Source organism: Hakea prostrata, chromosome 8, assembly GCF_041222555.1.
Source record: "Hakea prostrata isolate BN-2017 chromosome 8, UWA_Hpros_2, whole genome shotgun sequence".
NCBI lineage: Eukaryota > Viridiplantae > Streptophyta > Magnoliopsida > Proteales > Proteaceae > Hakea > Hakea prostrata.
In genome coordinates, this window is record NC_142607.1 from 11,481,559 (window position 1) to 11,505,935 (window position 24,377).

General features: G+C 37.7%; 2 protein-coding genes across 2 annotated transcripts in view; one reads left to right on the forward strand and one right to left on the reverse strand.

Annotated features, from left to right (window-relative positions):
* The window catches only part of LOC149006890 (uncharacterized), a 51,224-nt gene extending 37,975 nt beyond the window's left edge, over positions 1-13,249 (reverse strand). Inside the window, exons 1-5 of the mRNA XM_089165817.1 lie at positions 12,812-13,249; positions 12,650-12,722; positions 12,349-12,471; positions 7,661-7,830; positions 1,831-1,980 (exon numbers count right to left, since the gene is read on the reverse strand). Of these exons, the coding sequence (XP_089021943.1) occupies positions 1,831-1,980; positions 7,661-7,830; positions 12,349-12,471; positions 12,650-12,722; positions 12,812-12,868 (573 nt within the window). The 5' untranslated portion in view covers positions 12,869-13,249. The remainder of the gene's footprint in view (positions 1-1,830; positions 1,981-7,660; positions 7,831-12,348; positions 12,472-12,649; positions 12,723-12,811) is intronic.
* Positions 13,250-17,670: 4,421 nt separating this feature from the next.
* On the forward strand, positions 17,671-24,267 carry LOC149006891 (uncharacterized). The gene is made up of 7 exons (XM_089164674.1): positions 17,671-18,337; positions 18,737-18,877; positions 18,967-19,332; positions 19,642-19,884; positions 21,924-22,016; positions 23,180-23,380; positions 23,474-24,267. The coding sequence occupies exons 1-7, from the start codon at positions 17,999-18,001 to the stop codon at positions 23,684-23,686; spliced, it is 1,596 nt and encodes a 531-aa protein (XP_089020800.1). The 5' UTR covers positions 17,671-17,998; the 3' UTR covers positions 23,687-24,267.
* Positions 24,268-24,377: the final 110 nt, after the last annotated feature.

Consider the following 24,377-nt stretch of genomic DNA (forward strand, 5'->3'; position numbering starts at 1 on the left):
AACCGCACTGAAGTTTGAAGAGAGAAGAAATTTCTTCTCTCTGACAGGATGGGATAAGTTTGAAGAGAGAAGAAATTTCTTCTCTTTTCATAGTAGGTGGGGTTGCGTGATTGACAGGATGGGATAATGGGAAATTTGAAGAGAGAAGAAATTTCTTCTCTTTTGAAAGTGGGTGGGGTTGTGTGACAGTTGACACGTTGGGAAAATAGGAAATTCGGAATTGGGATTTGGGAAAACGAAAAATCTCAGAGGAAATATCGGCAAATTTGCTAGTTTCAGCAACCAGCGAAATACAAAATCTCATACTTTGGGCAACCCAAAAATCTAAGGAAATTCCCAAATTGCCCCTAGCCCTAGATTTGGGTTTACATCAGGAGGGGCTGGGGACGTGCTGCGATGGAGGGAATGGGGCTGGACTAGGTCTGCAATGAGCTAGGGATGAAGGGGAAGGGGCTGAGGGTGTGTACTTACTTGGAGAAGTTGCTGGAGGTGAAGATGGTTGCTGGTCTGTTGAAGAGAGCTTGCTGCAATGGAATCAAGGAGCTGAAAATCCGCCGTGGCCCTCACAAAGAGAACCACTACCTGTTTCCCACAAGTAATCATCAATATTTATTCAATGTAGACTTCGTTTTACAATAATAGAATGGCTTGTTTATAGCCCTACATCAAGAAATCAAAAATCTAACTCTAATTGGCAGACTCAACTTGGACTTAACTAGGACTTTTAGAAACTAACTAAAGTAGAGTGTCCTTCATAAGTGAGGATACCCTTTGGTCCCTTTACAAATAAATAACAACCACATAAAATAAAAGAACTTGACTTAGAAAAAAAAGACCTAATTTTCATAAAGAGTTGCGGCCAGGGGGTGGGTCCTTGTTCACATCACCACCTTTTAGAACCCTAAAATTGAGAAAACCCTAATTGTTCAAACCGTAGAATCCTGAATTTAAATCTGAAATTTTAGAAACAACAGAATTCTTATTTAAATCCCAAAAATCCTAACCCTAACCTTGCTGTCGAACCCTATCCTCATTCCCCTCAATCCAAAAACAACCCTGGGCCCCTAGAAACCCTAGCCACAGGGTTAAGAAGCCAAAATCCTCTAGGCGCAGGGTGTGTCTAGCTCTAATCAGCAGCTGTCCATCTGTGTATTGCCCTTAGAAGTCAGAACTGCAGGGGTCAAGGAGACTAATTTACAGCTGAGTTCACTTTGAGTGATCCTACAACTGGCCCTCAATTTGGGGGTCACATCAGCTGCTGGGTAGCAACCCTAGGGGCTTCTCCTGATCTTGATCTTCCATTTAGGGGGGAAGGCTCCACATCAGTGTGTGAAAACATTATTTCCTCTTCCAAGTGTTGTCATGAATAACCAGGCTCCAAACATTGAGAAGCGCAATCCTAGTCCAAGCATCAAACATCAAGCATCTCAAGAAAATTATGCCATGGGATGCTAGAACACAACTTGAATATCAAGCCAACTGATCATTGAATTTCAATCAACTCAAACCATGAGTTCAGGGCATTAGTTTGCTTGAATGTATCCCAGATAAATTTTATTTTGTGATTATATAGACGATCCTAGGAGGTATAGATTCCAATGCTCAAGCACATCTATTCACTAAAAGATGTAAGCTGGAATACTTAAAGAGACTCGTAACAACAAAGAGTTAATGGTAATATTTACGAACTTACATCGGTCACTTGGCATGGCATGGTATGTGAATCACAAATTTTATCCTTGGTACACTTTTCAGTACAAAAGATCATGTATAAGAAACATAATTTGATGCAAGAAAACTTGCATCACACCAAGAGACTGGTTCAGATACCTTTTCAGCATACACTAAGAAGGAAGATGGGCAGTGCTGGACAACAAGATCAAAAAATTTGAATGCCATCAACCGGATATCAATCGCTAAATGTGTCATTGCATTAAAAATGTACACCATTATCAAAGAAATGAAGGGGCCTGAAATATCCTGGGAACAAAAAGGGAGAAGCAATTAGTATCTATCAACAGTAATTGGAATTTGGAAGAAGAAGAAAAACTAACTGTCAAATTCAGAAAAGAAGTTAAATATTTGACACGTTAATAAATGTGTACAAGGAAAGCAGAATTAGAAGACATACCATATGACAATAACATATATAAAAACCTTATATTAACATGAACAGTATAACTTGTTGGAACTTAAACTATATGAGCCAAAAAAAAATGTTGCTTGATTTCCACGAATATCGATCGATCTAGAGGGCATGTCATGCACGTGCACAGCTGGAAAAAACTTAAATAGGGTAGTTTTAGTAATTTGAGCAGTTATTTACTTGTATTGTATTGAACATAGAAGAAAATTTGACCGAAATTTCGGTCGAAATGTCTGTATTTTTCAAAAATGAAACCAAATTTCAATTATTTCGGAGATTTCGACCATTTCGGAGGTTTCGACCATTTCAACTTTCCAACTTGTTTTTCCTTAGTTTTTGTTGATTTCTATCCCATTTTCACCTAATTTCCACAACTCCTTTGCCTTCAAACACCTCTTTTGCTCATTTTTTGCCTCAAAACACATTCTAAGCCACAACAGCTACAAAGGAAACTCCGGCAACAATAGAATGTGAAGCACGAGCCATACCCAACAGTTCCAAACTTCCCCTTTTTTATTTTTGTTTTGTTCATGCCTTAAATGATCTTGTATTGCCTTGAAATTAATATATGTTTAGCCAAGGACTATGATCTATGATTGTGTTTTGTTAAACTTATCTTTATTGTGTTTTGTTAAACTTATCTATGATTGTGTTTTGTTTTGTTCATGCCTTAAATGATCTTGTATTGCCTTGAAATTAATATATGTTTAGCCAAGGACTATGATCTATGATTGTGTTTTGTTAAACTTATCTTTTATTATTTGCTACCATTTTTTCATTTTCTGATTTTAATAATTATTATTTTCTAAAATTATGTATTTTTATTTTATGTATATATGATATATAGGCTTCAACTTAATATATGTGAGACACCATCACTTGATCTAGTCGGTTATTTTATTTTGTTGACTTGTTGTATATGTAATCATTCTACCAAACAATTCATGTATGCTGATGATTCTATACCTGTATGCAATACAATTTGCACTTGTTGGAACTAGTTATTTGTTAGTATACTTGAACGATAAATTTTCAATTTTTTTTTTTTGGGCAAAATACTAGTTCCATTGTGTTTATTATGCTTAAAATAGGTAGTATGTAAGAATCCAAATCATTTTGAGTCTATATAACTATATGAGGCCCAAAATTGAAGTTCCAATTTCCAGAAAAAAGTGTCTAGTTTCGACCGAAACATCGAAATTTCGGCATTTTGCAACGTCGAAATTCTTGTTTCGATTGAATTTTCTTCCTTGGTATTGAAGTTAGATAAATTAGTCGCATTTTCTTTCTTATAAGATCAAGCCCTACCACAAGCATTTGCTTTGTTACTACTTCTCCAATAATCAATTTAGGCCTTCCCCCAATGTAGCCCTAGATTAGTAGATTATCAATTGGGAGCTATTCTTCCAAGATCTTGATCATAACCAAATATGGGACGAAATAGGTTAGGTATATGCAGATTTGGTTGCGTCCTAGTGGGGTCTCGTGGTTTGGGCTGTAATGGGATGATTTTGCTAGCAAGGATGGAGACGCTTAATGTAATTAAGCTTGGTGAACTTAAATAGCATCATTAGGATTGGTTTCAAAAGGATTAGGTTAAGTTTCAAGGCAAAAGAGTGATCTCTTAAAAATTGGGAGATATCTCTAGATGATGTAGATGGGAAACTTCCAGGTGTCCAGATGGGATGAAATTTAGGGACATGTAGGTAATGATGCAAGGGGATGATCTCCAAGTCCGTTGATGTTCTTATAGGTAAATTGGGCTACATGAGAGTTCTTGTTTTAAGACTTTAGGAAGTATGAAGATTCAAGAACCTTGCTGGTTCCTAGATTAGGGATGTTGGAATGGGCTGAAACTTAGAAGAAATATAGGTGATGATATAAGGATATGATCCTCTTTGTTTTGGGGGTTCAAATGGCTAAATTGAAAAATATGGGATTTCTTAGTTTTAGGGAGTAAAAAATTCAATGAAATATTTATATCTTGAAAATCTAGTCAAATTAGGATCTAAAGTCATTAAGGTTTCCTTCTTTTTTCTGGGGGGCGAGGCCGGGGGGGGGGGGAGGATATGCCTAAAGTTTGGGACATATCTGATGGTTGGGTGTTAGGATAAATAGACCTTGAATTTTGGATGCCCTAGGAAGTCCAAAATTCAAGAAAGTTAAGAAAATATAAAAAATATTAAAAGAAGAAAAAGAAAGGGTGACAAGAGCATGGAGATGGGGTGCTAGCTGCCTGAAACTTAGATGGGGAAGCCTCTATAAAGCTGTGGATATGCTGGAGCGGTTGTGTAGGCTGAATCCTCACTTTCATCAAGAATCTTGGTGAAACATTATTCTAACTCAAAACAGTAACAAAATAGGTAAAATTGGGAGCAAACCTGGAGAAATATAAATAATATTGGAGTATACTTTATTTTTCCCTTTTGCAGTTATAAATAGGTTTCTAATAAGCCTTACGGAAATAAAAATACTAATTAAACTCTCAAAAGAAATAGAACTTAAAAATTAAAATCCTATTAGACCTAGGGCTCCTACAAGCATGAAGAAGGTGAGATCTGGCCACCCTGAAAAACCGAGATCTCGGTCGAGATATACCATTTTTGTGGCATCAACTCAGTGGCCCATCTTGGTGGGTTTTAGGGTCCCAGTTGGACTGAAACTTAATATTTAGCCTATTAAGGCCTTTTGAACGCACTAGTGGCCTTTGATTTGTGAGAAAACAACCCAAAGTATGATTTCTAAGTCTACCCATAGTGTTAGACCGAAATACTATAGGATTAGAAAATGCAAGGTTATACAACATCTAATATAGAACCTTTAAGGCATATATATGAAATGCAAGTGTATCAAATACATCAAATAACTTAAATGTCATCAAAATTCCATCCATATGAATATCACAATCTTGACGTTCGAGAATAGAATGATAAATTTATACAACCATTAGCTGTTTTATATAAGTCATTAACACATAAGTTCATAAGACAAGCAGATAATGATTGATCTTCTTTTGATGTTGTAGATGTGCTAAGAGTAGTTGTAAGTGAAAATCCCGCCGAAATCTACAAAAATTAAGAGTTCCAACGAGATATGACGAGATCTAGGGCAAGATATGGGGAGATCTCGAGCGAGATAGCCCATTTTGCAGAACTTGATCTCTATCTCGTCTCGATTTATGAAAAAACCGAGATATCTCGAAAGATCTCACGGGATCTCCCGCCATGCCTACAAGACTTACGACTTGATCAATTAAAACTAAAATAAAACCAAAAAAAAAAGTATTATTCTGCCTATATCTTAAGCTGGGCAGAACTTACTAACAAATTCGTTTTCATACTTAGCATGGGCATTCAACTTTTAGGCTCGAGGGATAGGTCCATGACCACACATAAACCTATGGGAAAAGCCCAACACCCATCAACCCTTGGTGGATTTCAAAGGGTACAAGTCCAGATCGGTGCTAGATCTACATCATTTCCTAGCCTCTTTTAATTCTGTCAAACTGGATCTGGTCATTCTTCCTTAACTGGAGGCTCTATAGGTTCCCATTGCATCTCATGTGGGTCACACAAAGATTTTCCTAGATTTGTCCAACTCCCAGTTCAGTCCAAAAATAGTCGTTCTTTATTCTATCTCTTCTGGTTTTGCTACAAATCGTCGAGCAACACACTCATCTATATTACTCAACTACACGATACTCTGCCTAAAATGTCAAAGCTGGTGTTATTACTGTCCTGTAGAATTTTCATTTAGGTTTAAAATAGGCATACATCTTTTACAAAATACTAATGCACTTCTCTATTTCATCCATCCTACTTAAATTTGGTGGAAGCATCATCTTCTATATCATCCTCTAGGTCTTATTACCATCTAATTGATTTTTCCCTAATGCTTCATAGGCAGATGTTTGTTACATAACACTTGTAATGCACCTTTCTATATCATCAATCCTACTTTAATTTGGTGGGAAACATCATCCTCTACTATATCATCCTCTTTGTTGAAGGTTGAGCCAAGTTTGTAAAGCAAATATTATTTACACTGTCCTGTTTAAATTTTTTTATTTTCTTGTCAAACAGTTGGAGCTTAATAGCCTTAATTTAATATATGTTCGTTATTGTTGGTCAATCTACAGCCTCAAGGTTTTTGTACCAAGACAAAATTTCCAAATTCAAGAATTACCAAACACATGGGAAAATATTCAGCTTTGGCTTGGAAAATAATGAAACATTTAATGAACGGTAATATAGATACCGAATTTGATTGATCAAAACAGTACCCAAATAGGACCTTTTCACAGGGAGTCAATTGCAAATTTGATGGACTTAAGGTGAAATAGAGTTTAGATGGGAAAAAGGGCTGAAACTAGAATGGTATTATAACGGGCTGAATAGATCTTCAAATAGGGGCAGAACTATAATGAAGAAAGTGACAATAACAATGTAACAAGTAACACCTGGGCTTCACACCGCAAGGTGGATCGATTGGATCGAACACCAACCTACCTTGATCAAACACAAGGGTTTTCCAAAGAGGAGGAATGCTAGCAAGCAATTTGATTTCAATTCATAAGTTGTGTCTTCACCACTTACATAAGTCTCTTTATATAGCATTCTAAAGAGACATAAACATTAATGGTAACATTCAACCACTAGCTAACACAACCTACTACAAACATTAATGGAAACATCCAACTACTACCCAATACCACTAGTCAAAACAATAATGGAAACATCCAACTACTACACAACACCACTAGTCAAAACAATAATGGAAATATCCACTTACTATACCCCACCACTAACCAACACCACCTACTAGCTCCTTCTGTTGACTTTTCAAAGCTAGACTTGGGCTTAGTTCAAAATAGTGGGCTGATATTCTCCCACTAAAGTAATCCAAGCCCATGAAACCATGGGCTCATTTTATCCCACTACAATAGTCCTAGCCCATGCAAACCATAGGCTATTTTGGATCATATCCTTAGGCTTTGATGGGCTTGACCATTGGGCTTTTCTCTTCCTTGTATATGCTGCCAATTCTGCATCAAACGGTGTGCTTGGCTTTTCACTTCCAAATGATGTTATATGTGTTTTTCCATATTCACATGTCTATCACTTAAGTTATTATTATTTATAGAATAATCAGGAAGGAAAAAATGACTCATTACAAAATCAGAAAATAGCTTTTTCTTTGTCATCAGATATTTAATTCTCAAAGGAAAATTAATGATGTAATACTTTTGTTGCAACAGTGTATGAAGAGCTCATGCCAGCTTTTCAGGAATGAGAACGAGAAGGGGGAGACAGGATGGCAGCATGCAGGCCAGGTAAAACTATTTGGAATGACAAGAAGAAATCTCAAAGCAACTATTGGTTGGGATAAAATCTTGGGAGGAGAAAAAACTAGATTAAAGTGGTATTTGGAGTGTTGAGCTGTCCCACAACATTGAGCTTGAAGAACAAATCCAGGTCCACCAAAGGAGAGGGGGAAAAAATTATCAGAAATTACCTCTTTCAAACCAGGGAAAATCACTTCTTTCAGAAGTTGATAGAGCATTTCACGGACCACCTTATCCTCATCACTAAGGCGTTCCCGCAGCTTCTCTATCATGGCAAGCTTGTGCAACTTCAGCTCCGCAGGATATTTATGCAATATGCCCTTAATACCAATCAATGCATCTTCAAGAAACAAGCAAAATTTATGTATCAAAATATATCCTTGCCAAATAACAAATAGATGCAAATCAATTACCAAAAGTAAAATCTGGACAACATGAACTCCAAAGAAATTCTTTTTCAGGATTTCATACATTCAAATAAAATCAGTTTGCTTCAAATATGGCAATATTTCTGAGAACCAAACAACACTGGGAAAATTTTCAGCACCAGCCCCAGTGTTTACCCCCCACCCTACTTTAATGCCACCTGCTACTTCACCTGAACAGTCAGAGGGATCTCCTATTTAGTGAAACAGTATCACCCAGACCCCCTGCCATTGGTATATCTCTGTTAAGACATGAAGCAAGTTACACTTTTTAAAAAGACCAAACTACATTGCTCACTTTCTTCTTCATTCTCCATTTAGCTCCCTGGAAAGGGGGGGGGAAATGTCTCTTCTTAACATTGATTACACAGTTCTCCACAATCTGGGGAAAAAAATATGTCTCTTCTTACATCATTTACACCATTTTCCACAATCTGGAAAAACAAAACAAAGCCAGAAAAGAAATACGCCAGCCACTGAACCTTCAGTTTCTATAGTTCCTGAGTATGTTTCTTTTTCTTTTTTTGGGAGATTGAATGAAAGTGCTTGGTGCTTCCCTGAGCTGAGCATATGGTTGGAATGTCTCTCTTCTGCTTCCCCTTTGTTCACCTACTCTTCCTTTATTCTACCTCTTCTCCTTTCCCTTCTCCTATATTCTTCGTCCCATTTTGGTCAAAAACAAGTGTTGAAGTATGCAAGCTTTCATGGTGAAATGGTTGTTCTACCTCAGCAATCTGATTCTATGTTTACCAGCCAGATGGTCCACCACATGGTTATGTTGCAGAGATTTCTGTTATCCATTTTCAGATACCTGGTTTTAGACCTACAGGTACTGAATTCTTTGAGCTAACTGCAATATTCTGCTTATCAAGTTAAAGCAACAAGAAGAATAAAGAAGGTAGCACACATTAGTTGGTCACAGGTCGAAAAGGACAAGAAGAGACAGAGGAGAGCAAGGGAAAAGGCATAGGTTACTGGAATTTGAAGGTTCTTCTAAACATCAAGATGGTTTTCTAATTAAAAGAATGGGAACAGGAAGTCTTCTGCAGGTGTGAAGGGACATGCAGAGAATCCATCAATGGAAATTAGGGGGTAACATGGTAAAATGCATTCCCAACTCCTAACGGTCAGTATTTGATGGCTGGGTGATATTTGTTTATGTTTTAAGGAGAAACTTAGACAGTGGTGCTGATAATTTCCCTAATACTTCAAATGAGAATTCAACTTTCATGGACAATTTTGGCAACCAGGATGCTTCGTGCATGACTGCATTTTAATGGCTAAGAAAAGGAAGTTGTTTATGATTTTGTGGTTCCATGGTGAGAGGTCCATATGAGTTCTCTTTCTCCATAAAACCATTGCCTTAAGAAGCAACTGGCAAACCTGGTGAACAAATCCAGGTAGAGCCTTAAGCCAAATAGCACATAGAGGAACTGAAAATCCAGCCCAGGCTTTCCCAACCTACAACATACTTGACTACAAACTACGAAGCAATACAAGTTCCGATCATAGATGCTATTATCACTGTGTGATGGTAACAAAAAGGGAGAAATATCCAAAATATGTAGATGGATACCTATCAAGATATAAATATGGGAAAGAATCTTTGGATCTTACGATCAGTTTATCCATGAAACATTCTAAGCAGAAGTGTTTATCTTGTGATAAATGCCTTGCTTGATCCACCTTAATGTCCTGTCTTAAGTTGGGAGATCCATGTCAAGATCATCTGACATGTATCCAGCTCAAACTAATCAACTGAAGGCCCATCACATAATATTTAAGTTTCTTCGCCCCCTCCCCCCTCATTCTTTCAAATGTTTTACAAGAACTATGTTACAGAAGCTAAAGAGGTAATTAACTGCCCACTATATTGTATGATCCTTTCTGATGATGCAGTTTTCAGTGACAACATTGGAGAGGGATTAACTGTCTAGCCAGAATTATGGGAGAATGCTTTAGAGTTCTACAGTAATCCGAATATAACAGAAGATCTGCAAAGTGAAATGGATGGGTGCTTCTGAAGTGTTGCAGGGCTTGCATAGTCAAAAATTTCAACCAATGGGTTTCCCTTTTTTCCCCAATTCACAATAAACTGATAAAGAAAGCTTTTCTATTTGCAATAAGAAAGCATAGTTCATTGCTGTACAAGGTTATGTACATCTCAATAAAAGAAATAGACAACACAGAAAGTACACGACAAACTTATTTATCAACTCTTGCTCATTTCACCAATTATCTTAATGGGTCCTAGATTTGAATTGCTCAAACTAGAAACCAAAACATGATCTGATTCCAATGGATGAGTTTTGATGCAGTTCAACTGCCTAAAAACAGCTTCAGGTGTTGGATTCCACTGCAGACTAGCAATATTAGGTGCAGGGTAAATGTAGAGGATCCTCAAAACACCAGAACCAAAATCTTGAGCATAGCTCTAGGTTGGATCAAATTTCAGTTAGCCAATTAGTCATTGGTTAAAGTTGCAAATTGCAATTCTAACAGAAACTCAAAAGCCTAAACTTACTATTACATGACCCGAGAGGCTAGATTAAATACAAGTCCAACTTCCATTCCAGTCCTGGTTTGAATCTAAGTCTTATGTCAGCCGTTGTAGCTGCAAATATAGATGCAATTGCTCAGTTCACCCCATGATTTATAGAATAAGAATTTTGTTTAGCATCGCAGCCTTTTAATTGTTCTAATTTCCAAACCCACTCCATAGAATTCTTCAAGTTCCCCAAGCTGCTAAATTCTATCTCTCCGACTCTGTAGTTGCTGGAATTCCGTGCACATTCAAGAGTATCTTCAACCATTTGAGTTGCTACCTTCTGCATGAGCAAGTTGAATCATCCCCACTCGCTTATCTTTTTCTCCTAATCTTCTACAGGACAGCCATAGCTTTCCAATCGCTTAGCTTCTTCTTTTATTTTGTACAGACCCGACCTTAGCTTTCCCCTTTAATTTCTTCAATATTCCCAATACCCAAAAGCCCCACAGACCAACTCCACCATCGTACAGTCCCAAATCAGGTTCAAACATCCCTCTCTATCCGCTTGATATTTCTTCCAAAGCTGGTCCAATTCGGTCCAACAAAAGACCTAAAGTTCCAGTGTCATCTGCTACTACTTAATTATGTAAATCCATCATTAATTTATATTAAGCCGCCCACCAATCCCTTAAACTTTGATGACATCATCCCCTGCTCTATTGTAGAACTTGATCCAATCTTCAAATTGTTCCATCCATTGAAATCCTAGACACTCTGTCTCAGTTTCTCTCCAGAAACCCTAAAACTCAGCCCAAGGCCTCAAACCTAAAAATCCATCTCAGTTTCTTTACATGACACCCCAAATCTCAGCCCAAACCAACCATCAGCATACACCGTATTCAGATTGAATCTTCCCCATACTCACTGGGAATTTGACTTTAATTGCAGCCTCACCTAACGATTAAGAACCTTGAATTCCCCTGAGGTTCCTTTTTCAGAAACTCAAAAGCTTACCCTAAATTGCTGAAACTCTAATTCCAGCAACACTCTTTATCTGCAAAACCTAAACCTTCATTGGTGGACTCCCCTGCACTCACTTGGCATAACCTGCCTTAAAAAAAAGAATGAAAGAAAGTGGTCTTACCAATCCTAAGTCTAGCTCAGACCAAAAACCCTGCTTTGACACACTCAAGCTTACTAGTTACTAGTTCATTGAAGATCCTGGATTTAGGCTCGTGGCTGGATCCTTCCAAATCAAGAACTACGTCAAGTTCAATTCAGGGTTAAATCAGAAGAACAATGGACGAGAAATCATATATGGAAACAAACAGACCAATGGGAATTAGAGTAATGGGTTTAGGATTGATAATAGATACTGATTAGCATGCATTCAGGGAAGTAACAAATCAAATATATTAGGTGAAGCCGTGAAGGATGGATGACAAACCATAGTCAAATCAAATTCAAGTATAACAACAATGAAATGTTCAAAAGAGAGCCAAAATGAATATTAAAGGTCTATTCAAAATTGAGTACCGCAGGAATGTAGGCAAACAGGACAATTTTTCGTCGCTTGGATTTTCCCCTTCTAGACGCAAAGCATAATGAGGATGAAGGCAAAGTGCACACTTTTTTCAATCACATTCTGGCCCTTATGCTATGCATAAAGGGGTTGTCCTTAGGGAATAAACAAAATACAGATAAATCCTACAACATGGCCAGCACTTGTTAGCCAACCCATGATAGATTTTCTCTTACATCCATGTTGAGAATTCACCCAATATTGTTACCGTCCATTAACTCTTAACAAACTGACTATGTGCTTTTTCATTTAGTGCTTTCCAATTTGACACGAAAATGGAAAAGCCATATTGTCTGCATGAGAATACGGATATGCTTGCTTCAAGAATTAAAGAACATTGATTACTAGTTTACAAACATATACCTTTGCGAACTTTGGCATTATGATGAGATGTCTGCTGTAGTAGCTCTTTTAGAGTCAGACCCTTTTTGCTCACAGCTAAACCCGCTTTATCTGATGCAACGCTCTGTTCGGGGAGAATAATAGCTGCTCACCTCGAATATGAAGTCAACAAAATTTAAGATAAGTTTCAAAAGAAAAAGAGGGTAGTAAACATTAGTCTGAGACTGATAAAAATAGAAAGGCATGGTGGCTGAAGGCAACTCAAACAATATGTTCCACACAAATACATAAACAACAAGATGACTATGAGAGCAATTCGGACCTTTGGACTTGATTTCAGTATTGGTAGCATTCTTGGGCGGTGGTAGTTTTCGACCAATCTTCCGCTTTATTTTCTGCGAGTGGCAAATCAATGAAGCTAGCTAAAAATAAGAACAATGCTTGAAACACCAAGGTAAACAGATAACAGAGAGTGATGAATTACTTTGAAGTCCACGCCCCGCTGCTTCTTCTTCGAAGAAGGTGGTTTAGAACGCACCATATTATATATCAAAGATGTAAACTGACAAAGAAATTTAATTCAAACGAAGTAATGTATTCGTATAAATATTTCAGTCTTCACTGAGAACAACCGTTCTTCGTATTCAGAATCTCTGGTAATATCCAACGCCGACTTGTCAACAAACACAATTATGCGAATAAGCCCTGAAACCTCAACAAAACCTCCTATGGAGATGCAAAAACCACACGTCGACCACTATTAGAACTGGCGCGGTGTAAGTAAACAGCAACTTTGAGAAGCAATGGATTAGGGTTGCATCGGTGTACAGAGTGATGTTATGTTCAGCGCGCCACTGAGACAGCAGGCAACGGCGAAGGCCCAATTACGGTTCTGTAGTTTCGTTCAGCCGACAACCGCGGTTCTGCTACGATGGCTAATGAGGCTTTACAGTATCGGATCATTTAACTGGTCGTATCGTATCCGAATCGTACCGATATGACGTGGTTGATTGAACATTTATTTATTTATTTATTTACTTTCCTTTTTTTAAAACAAGCGATTTTATATTGATTGAAAATTTCTCCTGAATCCCGGAATGAAAATTGATAGAAACCTCTTGCTTGGGATCTTAAACACGACAGAGCCCGAAATCCTCTTTGACTGATCCCATCATTTTTATTGTGGTAGCCTTCAAATGACTCAAAGATCAAAATCAGGGTATGAGTGAATGTTAATCTGGAGGTCATAATTATGATTAAATCTATCATTAAAATTAGGTTAACATTTGGGCCAAAATCAAGGCAAGATTAGGGTTAAATTTATGGTCAAAATTAGGGATGGGTGAGGTGGAATAAGCACTAATTCTAGGACTACTCTTTAACTCTAATTCAAAACCAGAATTTTGGCCTTAGATTGCTATTAAGGCCAAAATCCTGAACCCATACCCTGTTCGGGCTCAAGGTAAAAGTGTCAAAATTGCACATCTAGTTGTTATTTTGTTTTCACTTCTCACGCTGCTTGGAATTCTCTTAAACGGACTTATGCCTCCCAATCTCAAGCCTGCATAATGCAATTGAAATATTAATTCTTGCAAATTCGCAAAGGTCACTCATCTATGGCTAAGTATATTTAGAATATTAAATATATTGTTGATCATCTTGCCGCCGCTGCTCACTCAGTTTCTGATGCTGATATTATCCTCACAATGCTTCGTGGCCTAGACCATTAATATGAATCATTTGCCACCTCAATTACCTCCCGTCTTAACCATCTTCCCCTTGATGATTTCATAGGTCTTTTACTGAATCAATAAATCTTCAAATATCAGACTTGACTTGCTTTCATCAGAAGCTAATCTATCCACTAGATCAACCCCCCACCCACTAACCGAAATCGTGGCCCCTTTCATAACTATGGCAGAGGACGAGCTCGAGGTTGCTCCAATCGTAGTCAACATGCAAAACATCTTCCACCTCTCCTCCTTACCCCTATGGTTGCTTGTCAAATTTACAACAAAACTAATCATACAACGGTGCAAATGTGCAATGTTATTTTCACTATACACCAGGTGACAATGCCTCCTAGTTGAATTATTCTCCATAAGCTTTTTTGGCAGCACTGCCAGTAGACCTGTAAATGGATAACCGAAATCCGCCTCCGAATTCGCATTCGTATTCATTTAAGGGTATTCGTATCCGAAAATTTTCTTACCGGAAAATATCCGTATCCGTCCGTTAAGCAACCGGATTTGGATAATTACTTATCGGATCAGATAATATCCGGATAAATTTTTATCTGGATAGAGTAAAGTATTTAACATTTTTTCTTTAAAAGTAGATGATAATCGGATTCGGATACCGGTAGTATTCGGTAATCGGAAATTATAAATTTATAATACAAAATGTAAAAAAATGACAATTATCAATCAATAATCGGATATTTTATCGGATCGGATTATTATTGGATATTCGATAAAGTTTCGAATTCGGATGCCTTCTCTAAATTTTTTCCGGATTCGGATTCGGATAACGGATTTGCTAATCGGATTCTGATTCGGATACTGGTGTATCCGAGCCGAATCCGGTCCGTTTACAGGCCTAACTGCCAGCACCCACGGCTTCATTTGATCCTTCTTGGTACCCTGACAGGTGCCACTCATCATGTTAAGTCCAATGTAACCCACATTGATACAACAATGCTTTATCATGCTACTGATCAACTTCACATTGGTAATGGCTCAGGTTTGCATATAAAAAATATTTGAAGTGCTTCTCTATCAACCCCTTCAAAAATGATTACTTTATCTAAAGTGCTAACATGTTCCTTCTATTACTAAAATTTGCTCTATGTGAGCAAATTTACACGTGATAATGATGTTTATGTGGAATTTCATCCAAATTATTGCTTTGTGAATAATCTCAAAACGGGGATTGTTCTATTTCAAGGATCAATTGAAGCTGGCCTTTATCGCTTCCATCCACCATCCGCATAATGGTAAGTCAAGACACATAAGTCGTCGACATTATACCGTTAGACACTTGATCTCGATTGGATTCATAACAATTAATTATGTAAGGTCAAAAGAAAATCTTGCGGATCCGCTAACCAAATGGTTGAATAAAGATCAAGTTGAACAATCATCAAAGGGAATGGGACTCAAGCCCATGAATGCATAGGTTGATTACAATGGAAACCTAACCTAGTTGACTGGATATCCCAAAATCTAGGTTCAATAGGACAATTAAACTGTAACGACCGAGTGAAATCATTGTGGGAGTTAATCCTCTACCCGTTCATATGGTGATAACAATGATACCCGTAAGGAATAGGTTAAGTTTATGCTTTTACGATTCTTACGCTTTTGACAAATGTTGGATCCAAGCGGAGTAATGCGGGTTACTCTTAAGTAAAAAATCACCTATGTGAGAGAGAATAAGGGCCACTTCAAAGGAAAATTGTGAGGGCTAGATTCTCCAAAAACTCTCGCGCAGAACCAGGACGATGTCCACGGTCAAAATTGACATAACAATGAGAATTGTAATTGTGTCAGGAGAATGTCTGTGTGGAGCATATCATCATTTACATAAATGGCATAATAGTTCAAGGACATCGTGTCTACTATTTAAGTAAGGTAAATATACTTTCACAATGGAAGGTTCAAAGGCAAAACATACTTATCCTATGCAGGCTTTCATCATAGAATTCTATCACCATGTCGGGTAGTTTTTTTTTTTTTTTATATTTTCGTTGTCATTTTCATTAATGTGGGGGATTGTTGAAATATGTTATTTGAGCATGAGTAAATGTGAATGGAAATCATTCATTATGGAAAGTTTGTGGAAATAAGTGCATTTGTGAAATAAGTGCATGGAATACCTATGGACTATTTGGTGGTTCATTTATCAATGAGAGTTAATGAATGGAGGGTTATGAGATATTTTATTTCCTAACAAACAAACTTCTCATTTCCCTAGCATAGTTAATGGAGGGTTTTGGGACTCTTGATTTCCCAATAAACATTTCATTTCTCTAGCTTGTTTATTAATGTGGTAGTAAGTGAATATGGCTTTTCATTTTATCAAGGTAGTTAATGAGACATAGACCTCCTCTATAAATAGGGACCACCCCCTTGATGAGGATAGTTGTTGTTTTGGGTTTTTCTTTTATGATTTAATAATAGTACTAAGCGTGCTTTAAGGGCCTTCTTAACGTTTTTTTTTCTTATAATTTTGTCAATGGTTTGAGTTATCTTTCATATTTTGAATATTGTAATGATAGAAAGAAGGCACATGTCAAGTTCGTTGTTGCGATCTACTTTGTAATAAGTACACCGTTGTTTGTCGTTGTATCCTGGGAGACAGATGTCTATTAGTTTCTCAAGCACACATCGGAGGGGATGAATTTGTTTTAAACATAGCGTCTGACATGCCTCGACGATTTTTCTTCTTTACTCTTCTTGCTTCCGGTACAGGTTTATTTTGGGTGTATTTCAATTCTCATGTTGATTAGTATTGATATATTATTTTGATTGTTGTCTTCTAATTTATCCTGATAATATCTGTTTCTCCTAATTTACTATCAATTTGGCCAATAGGTTCAATTATCGATCGACGATCTACAAGTGGCTATTATGTCTACTTGGGCCCTAACTTAATCTATTGGAGTTCCAAGAAAAAACCCACTGTAGCCCGCTCCTCTACAAAATTTGAGTACAAAGGGGTTGCTAATGCTACCGATGAGTTGACATGGTTACGTCAACTACTGCTTGAACTTGGGATTGTCACTTCTGCACCAACTCTATATTATGATAATATTTGAGCTATTTACCTTGATGCTAATCCAGTCTTTCATGCACGAACCAAACACATTGAGATTGACTATTATTTTGTTCATGAACAAGTCGCCATAAAAATCTTTCAATCCAATTCGTTCCCACAGGAGACCAAATCGTAGACATTATCACCAAAAGCTTATCTGCTTCAAGATTTAAAATCTTAAAATCCAAGCTCACTATCTGTTCTCAATCAATGACCTTGCGGAGGATTGTAAATGATAAATCTTTGAATTCAAATTCAGATTCAAATCCATCATAACTAACTCTATTATCAATTGATCTTATCTCTAACCAATCAATAAGAGTTTGAGTTATAGTTAAAGTATCAACAAGTTGTAGAGTTTGATTATAAACAAGTTATAATCAAATTCAAATATTTGAATTGTAATTTAAATAATATTAATATATATATATATCTTACTCACTAATTTAAGTGTGAAAGAATTATCTCTCAAACAAACGAAAGTCTAATTCGTACTCAAATTATAGTGGGTCTTGCTTCCACTGTAGCACCTAATTTTGTAAACGAAACCCAAAAGTTGCTCATTAGTAGCCATGGTCGCCGGAATATTTTTAGGCCATGTGCGAAACCGTTGGTGATGACGGGCTTGCCTTTATAAACTGTAGGTGCAGATGAGGATATTCCACGTGGGCTCTACCGTGGCTGCATTAGTCTCCTCATCTATTTTTCCTGAAGAGTGGGTGTAGCAGGACTTCGAAATGGATTCATGACACATTCCTCTCCCAGTGCTCGCCATCTTTGACCTTGTCACTGCAACCATCAAAACTAGGGTTCATCTGTAATTATTTCCACTCAATTGAGTTCAATCGAAGCCATGTCATCGTCGTCGGCAACCTTATGCTGTCGGCATTTCTGCACGGTGTTCTTATGCTTTGTAGTGTTAGGGTTAGGTTTGAATTTTGGACATGCCTTGAAGGTTCCTTTTAGGGTCAAGGACATGCTTCCAGTTCTGCCTCACCAGATTTCATGGCCTGTGCTTAATAATCTTCACAGTGCTGTTGATCTATTGCCCGTTTTTGTTGGGTCGCTTACTCCTAACAACGCATCCATTGAGTGGAAAGGCTCTTGTTTTCAGGGTAACGATGCTCGGTTCGATTTAACTGATGGGGAAAGCGATGAGCAAGGATTGGGTGGAGGGATTATTTACCTTAAGGTCTACTCTGTGCTCAAAGTTATCAGTTTTCAAATAATTACTTCTGATGCGCTTAAGAGTCGTTGCCAATTAGTTCAGTGAATTATCTGTTTATATATTTTTCGTTCCCACCACTTAAGCTTCAAGTTTTTATTTTTGAAATCCGAAGATCTGTTGTTTAACTTGATCATGATCATATTTACAGAAGGTTTGAAGGACTGAAACAAACAGAAGAGGAATTGATTGGTTTTATTATTATTATTATTATTATTTCACTATTAATGGGGGTGGGGGAGTTGAACTGAAAATAAACATTGTACTTATCAATAACTTATCCAGGTTTCCTAGCTTGTGCACATGATTTACTGATTGTCAATCATCATTTTATGCTTGTTGCTCTGTTGATTTCTCCTCTTTCAGACCAGTGAAGCTCACAGTTGGACTTGCATGGACCTTTATGTATTTGCAACTCCTTATAGAATAACATGGGATTATTATTTCTCTTCACGGGAGCACACTTTGAAAATCTCGTCATGGGAAGAGCCTGCAGAATTGGAATATGTACGGTGGTGTCTTTGATTTGATAAATTCCACATTACATTTGATATTTCGATTGCATAAATATGACTTACTGAGTGGCTACTGATCAGGTAAGGCAGCATGGGATATCCATATTTCTCATGCCATCAGGAATGTTGGGAACCTTGCTTTCTCTGATTGATGTCTTGCCTCTATTTTCAAATACTGCTTGGGGTCAGAATGCTAACTTGGCCTTTTTGGAGAAACACATGGAAGCGTCATTTGAGAGGCGCAACAAGCCCTGGAAAGCAGTCATCAATCCTGAGGATGTTCACTCTGGTGATTTCTTAGCTCTGTCAAAAATCCGTGGGCGATGGGGTGGATTTGAGACATTAGAGAAATGGGTAACAGGTGCATTTGCTGGACATACAGCAGTTTGCCTGAAGGATGAAATGGGAAATTTATGGGTTGGGGAGTCAGGGCATGAGAATGAAAAGGTATGTGAGTTTAATCTATGTACTGCTTGCCAGGAAAAATAAGGTAGTTTATTTGTAGAAATTTATGTTACGAAAACACCATGAGAGTACACTTGATTTCGTTGCAAGGTCATATAATGTTGATGCTGCTAGTGCTAATTTAGTAGCTTTGCAAGATTTCTACTGGTGTGGTTCCTTTAACTAGTGTTAGTTACTTTTTAACGGTTGTTGTATATTTAAACCTTATGGACGTAAGTAGCTTTTCATCAAATTGCATACTTCCATCTATCCATGTCTCGTTAAACTGTATATTGTGTTGTTGTGGTACAGGGAGAGGAAATTATAGTGGTAATTCCGTGGGATGAATGGTGGGAACTGACACTGAAGGATAGCTCTAATCCACATGTGGCATTGCTTCCCTTGCATCCTGATGTTCGTGCAAAGTTTAATGCCACTGCAGCATGGTCATATGCTCGAAGCATGACAGGGAAACCATATGGTTATCACAACATGATCTTCAGTTGGATTGACACCATGGCAGACAATTATCCACCTCCTCTTGATGCTCACCTGGTATGTTATCATAAAACATATTATGTTATAACTTCTAAGATATGTTATGTGTATATGGGGTTCACTATTTTGTTCCACCTTTCTACTAATTTAGGGTCATATTTTCAGCTGAGTGAACCAGTCATTTCCTTGCATTCACTTCACCAAGTCATTTTGGCTTCTCCTAGCCTTCAAATTACACCATTTACTCCCTCTAGATCTGTTTGGTTGCAAGGGAAATGGGAAAGGGAAGTGAAAGAAGTGACATTTAAGTAGTTTGTTCCAAAAGAAATGAGTGGAATTACTTTTGCTAAGTTCTTTTGGTCGGCTGAAAAGTCAATGGAAAATCAAAAACTTGCACTTATAAAGGCTCTTTTGTAATGATTTATTAAAAAAATATAAAACAAAAATGTATATGCCAAAATTTTGAAATTCAAAACGAGAAACCTGTATAAATGTGTAATGTTCCAATTTTAGAGATCAACTTTTGTTATACATCTGATGAATTTGGAACAATGTTTGAAAACACAGTATAGTTACCCTGTTAAGTCCAACATAGCCTTACACAAGATGTGCATGGGCAAGTAGAGAGCCTCTGAATTCTAATGACTTGGATGGTTGGAATAAGTTATCGTGCATCAAATAGCGGACATTGTTTTAGATTTGTAAAGAAGTGGATAAAGGAAGAGAAAATAAAACAAGATTCTAGTGAACTTGGTAAGGGAACTGCGATCTACAGTCGATTTGGATATTTCCTCATTAGACCATATAGTACATCTACTTACAAGGTGAAACAAACCCATTAATAGCCACAAAAAAGACCTGCCTCAAAGGAGCTACCCCTAAACAACTGTATTAATGGGAATACAAGTTTTAGGGAATGGTTTTAAGAATTCAATTGTCCATTTCAAAATTTGTCATTACTCATTACATTGTTGCTTGTATCCAAAAAATACACATCATGATCATCACACAAGGCTATTAGACCTAAAGGGAAAATATGGCAACTCCACATTCATACTACACCTCATTAGCTACCAAAGCTCCTAGCTGCATCAACCAATTACCATAACCAATACCTTGTTAGCTTCTAAATTGTTCTCCCACAATCCAACAGTTTCAAAAATAAAGATTCTTTTGTATTCCTTTACTTGAAAATTGAGGGTGCACATTGAGGAGCTTAAGCTCCCAGTTTAACAATGGCCACCACACTCCCACTTCACTCGACATGCAGCACACAAATGACAATCAAAACAGAGGAAATAATAAGATCAAGATGAACAGGATAACTTCATTCAAGTTAGAACAACTACACTTGGAGCAGCAATAAATCAGTAATCGAAGTCTATGAAATAATAAGATCAAGATGAACAAGATAACTTCATTAAGCTTCATTCAAGTTAGAACAACTAAACTTGGAGCAGCAATAAAACAGTAATCAAAGTCTATTAATTCAGCATCAAACTACTTTTCTACATCCTACCCTAGAGCAGCAGCTCTCCCCTACAAGTCTACCTTGCAGAAGCCCTTACAATATTCAGCCTACGGCCCCTTCTCTCAACTCTCAATATAAAAAACTCCTTGACACTCCCCCAATCCCCTCTTCACACCTGGACTAGCATTCCTGGCCCCATATCAGACCTGTACCTCAATACATGGATGTAGCTGCCTCCAATCAGCCTATGCCACCTTTCCACTCTGTCTCTAGCTGGTTTTCTTGTGGGCCCCCAACTGTGCTGGAATTGCTTCTCCCCTGTGACTCCTCCTACCCTATGGGTGTACATGAGCCACTAGGGGCCCATCAGAGGGATGGATGGAAGGAGGGAGGGAGCTAGCTTGCTTGCTTATTTGAGAAGTTAATTTGATTCTCAGTTAAAAACAATACTTTTATGTTTGGTGTTTTCCATATATGACATAATCCAGGCATAGTATTACCTTATGATTGATTGGGTTATGCTTTTTGCTTAAGATCATTGCTTAATTTGTTTTTGATCATTTGTTAACTTAAATGGAGCGAGACTGACTTACTATTAGCTGGTTTTCTTTATCTACTTCTGTAGGTACTTTCTCTAATGTCCATGTGGACTAGACTGCAGCCAGCCTATGCAGCTAATATGTGGAATGAAGCTCTTAACAAGCGGCTTGGAACTGAGGTATATGTTGCTTCTATTTGGAGATCATTATATTTGTTATTCTAGGACTGCCAGTGCATTTGTTGCATAATATGTAAATGCCTTCATTTTTTTGGTGTTATTGATATATGCATTATACCTATTTGCATGTCGATCACTTGTCATAAATTTTCAGCCCCCAAAGTATACCAGAACAGAAATAATTCCCCTTATCATGATGTGACATTAGTTGCTGCTTTCCTGTCTCTTATTTGTGTAACTTCATGAAAAACTACTAGTATGGCTATACAGGTTTATTTGGATTTGCTTCTCCATAAATATCGGTCAAATATTCAATGCGAAGAAGTTTAGCAATAACCTGCATAAAAAATCAACGTAAAGGGGGGGGGGGGGGAATCTGAATGGAAAATTCCTTTAATCAGATTTAACAGACCACCCATCAGATGACAGTGAAAATATGAAGGTCTGAAGTATTTGGAGGTGAAATTATTAAAGTTGTCCCAGAAGTTAACTCAATGGGGGTCTGTCTTTTGGTATGGAAGTGAAAGTCTAATGTGACAGAATTTGGGAGGAGGTTGTCGAAAGGGGAGTGTGCTAATCGAATCTATCATGGAAAGGGGAAGGAGCCAGTCGAGATGGAAGGGTAAATCTGATATGACGGGTATTGTGTAGAAGTTAACCCTGCTGTACAATTATTCTGCTCTATGAAATTCAGGTTCTAGTATTATTTTATATAGGGGTGAGAGAATGCCAACTTGTCATGTACCTAGCATGCTTCTTTGCGTAGAAACTGTCAACTGCCTTGGCCCCATGAGAAGGCGGAAATCCCATGGTGCAAGGTGGTTTTTTCCAAGACACTAGGTAGTTTCTGTGTTTACATACTGCGCCAGCCACACATCTGGCTAGCATTCATTGCCAAACCAGAAAAGTAAAAAAAAGGATAGAGTACATAGTATACAACATCATCACCTAGTGGCCAAAGGCACCTCCACATGACACCACATGGTTGGGAATGACACCATATACAAAGACCAGGCATCGCAAGCGCCTGCTCATTGGCTGGTGAATCAGCCAATCTTTTGTTACTACCAAAATTATGAATGGATATTCTGTGGAATTTGTGAAGTGGACAACTCACTGAATTATTTACATTTATATTCTACACTTCTGCATGTTTAATTCAGGGATTGGACTTGTATGAAATTCTTGCTGAAACTGAAAGGCGTGGAATGACCTTTGAGGAACTACTTGTTATCCCAGAACAAGATGATTGGGTATATAGTGATGGGAAATCAACAACCTGTGTTGCTTTTATCCTTGAAATGTACAAAGAGGCTGGTATTTTCGGTCCTATTTCCAGCTCTATTCAGGTTACAGAGTTCACTGTAAGTACCTGTGCCTTTCCTTTGGGTTTCATGCACTTTTTTTTGCTTTCTTTTTTAATAGTTTCCCTAACATGGCTGCGTCGCTGCTTGCAGATTCGTGATGCTTACATGCTTAATATATTTGAGAATAATCGCACACGCCTGCCAAGATGGTGTAATGATGACGTTGGTCAACTCCCATTCTGCCAGATTCTTGGAGAGTATCGCATGGAATTGCCTCAGTACAATACCATCGAGCCGTATGCCAAAATGAATGAGAACTGCCCTTCTCTACCACCAACTTACGAAAGACCCGTAAGCTGTTGATAACCTGAACTCTTGCGAAGTTGCTGGTATTTGTGGTCCTCAAGGGTGTGCCTTTGCTAGGGTAGTGGACATTATCAGCATGGTTCGTTGGGGTATTGTCTTTGGGTGTTATATGTACATTCATCTTGAAATCTATATCATTTGTACATATCCCCCTACCCTAGGTGCAGTTGACATGTTTAAAAGGCGGACCTTAGTGCAACAAGATGGTTGCTCCGTATGACTTGTCGTCATGGGTTCAAGTGGGGAAATGGCCTCTCTACAAACTCTGGGGGTACGATTGCATGTTTTATGACTCCTACTTCCAGACCTTACAGTGGGGAGAGCCCCGTCCACAGGTACATTTTTAATAAACAGGAATTGTGATATTTTCTGTTTTCAACGTGTAACCTGAGATACTGTTAAAAGTCATATTTAATCAGTGTAGTGAGTCCATGTTGCAGGAAGTCTTGTTCAACTTACAGATTTAGCTGAATAATTGGTCATATAATCTAGATTTTGATTACATTACGCAACCCCAGCTTCAAATATTCTGATGAACTCAAGATTCTAATATCATGGTTTGGGCAACCAGAACAGTTTTTTGGTTAAATTGGATCAGAATCAGCTGATTTATTCGGTTTTTGGTTGAATTGGATTAGAATCAGCCGATTTTGTTAAGATTCAGGTTGATTCTGGGCAACTTCGATTA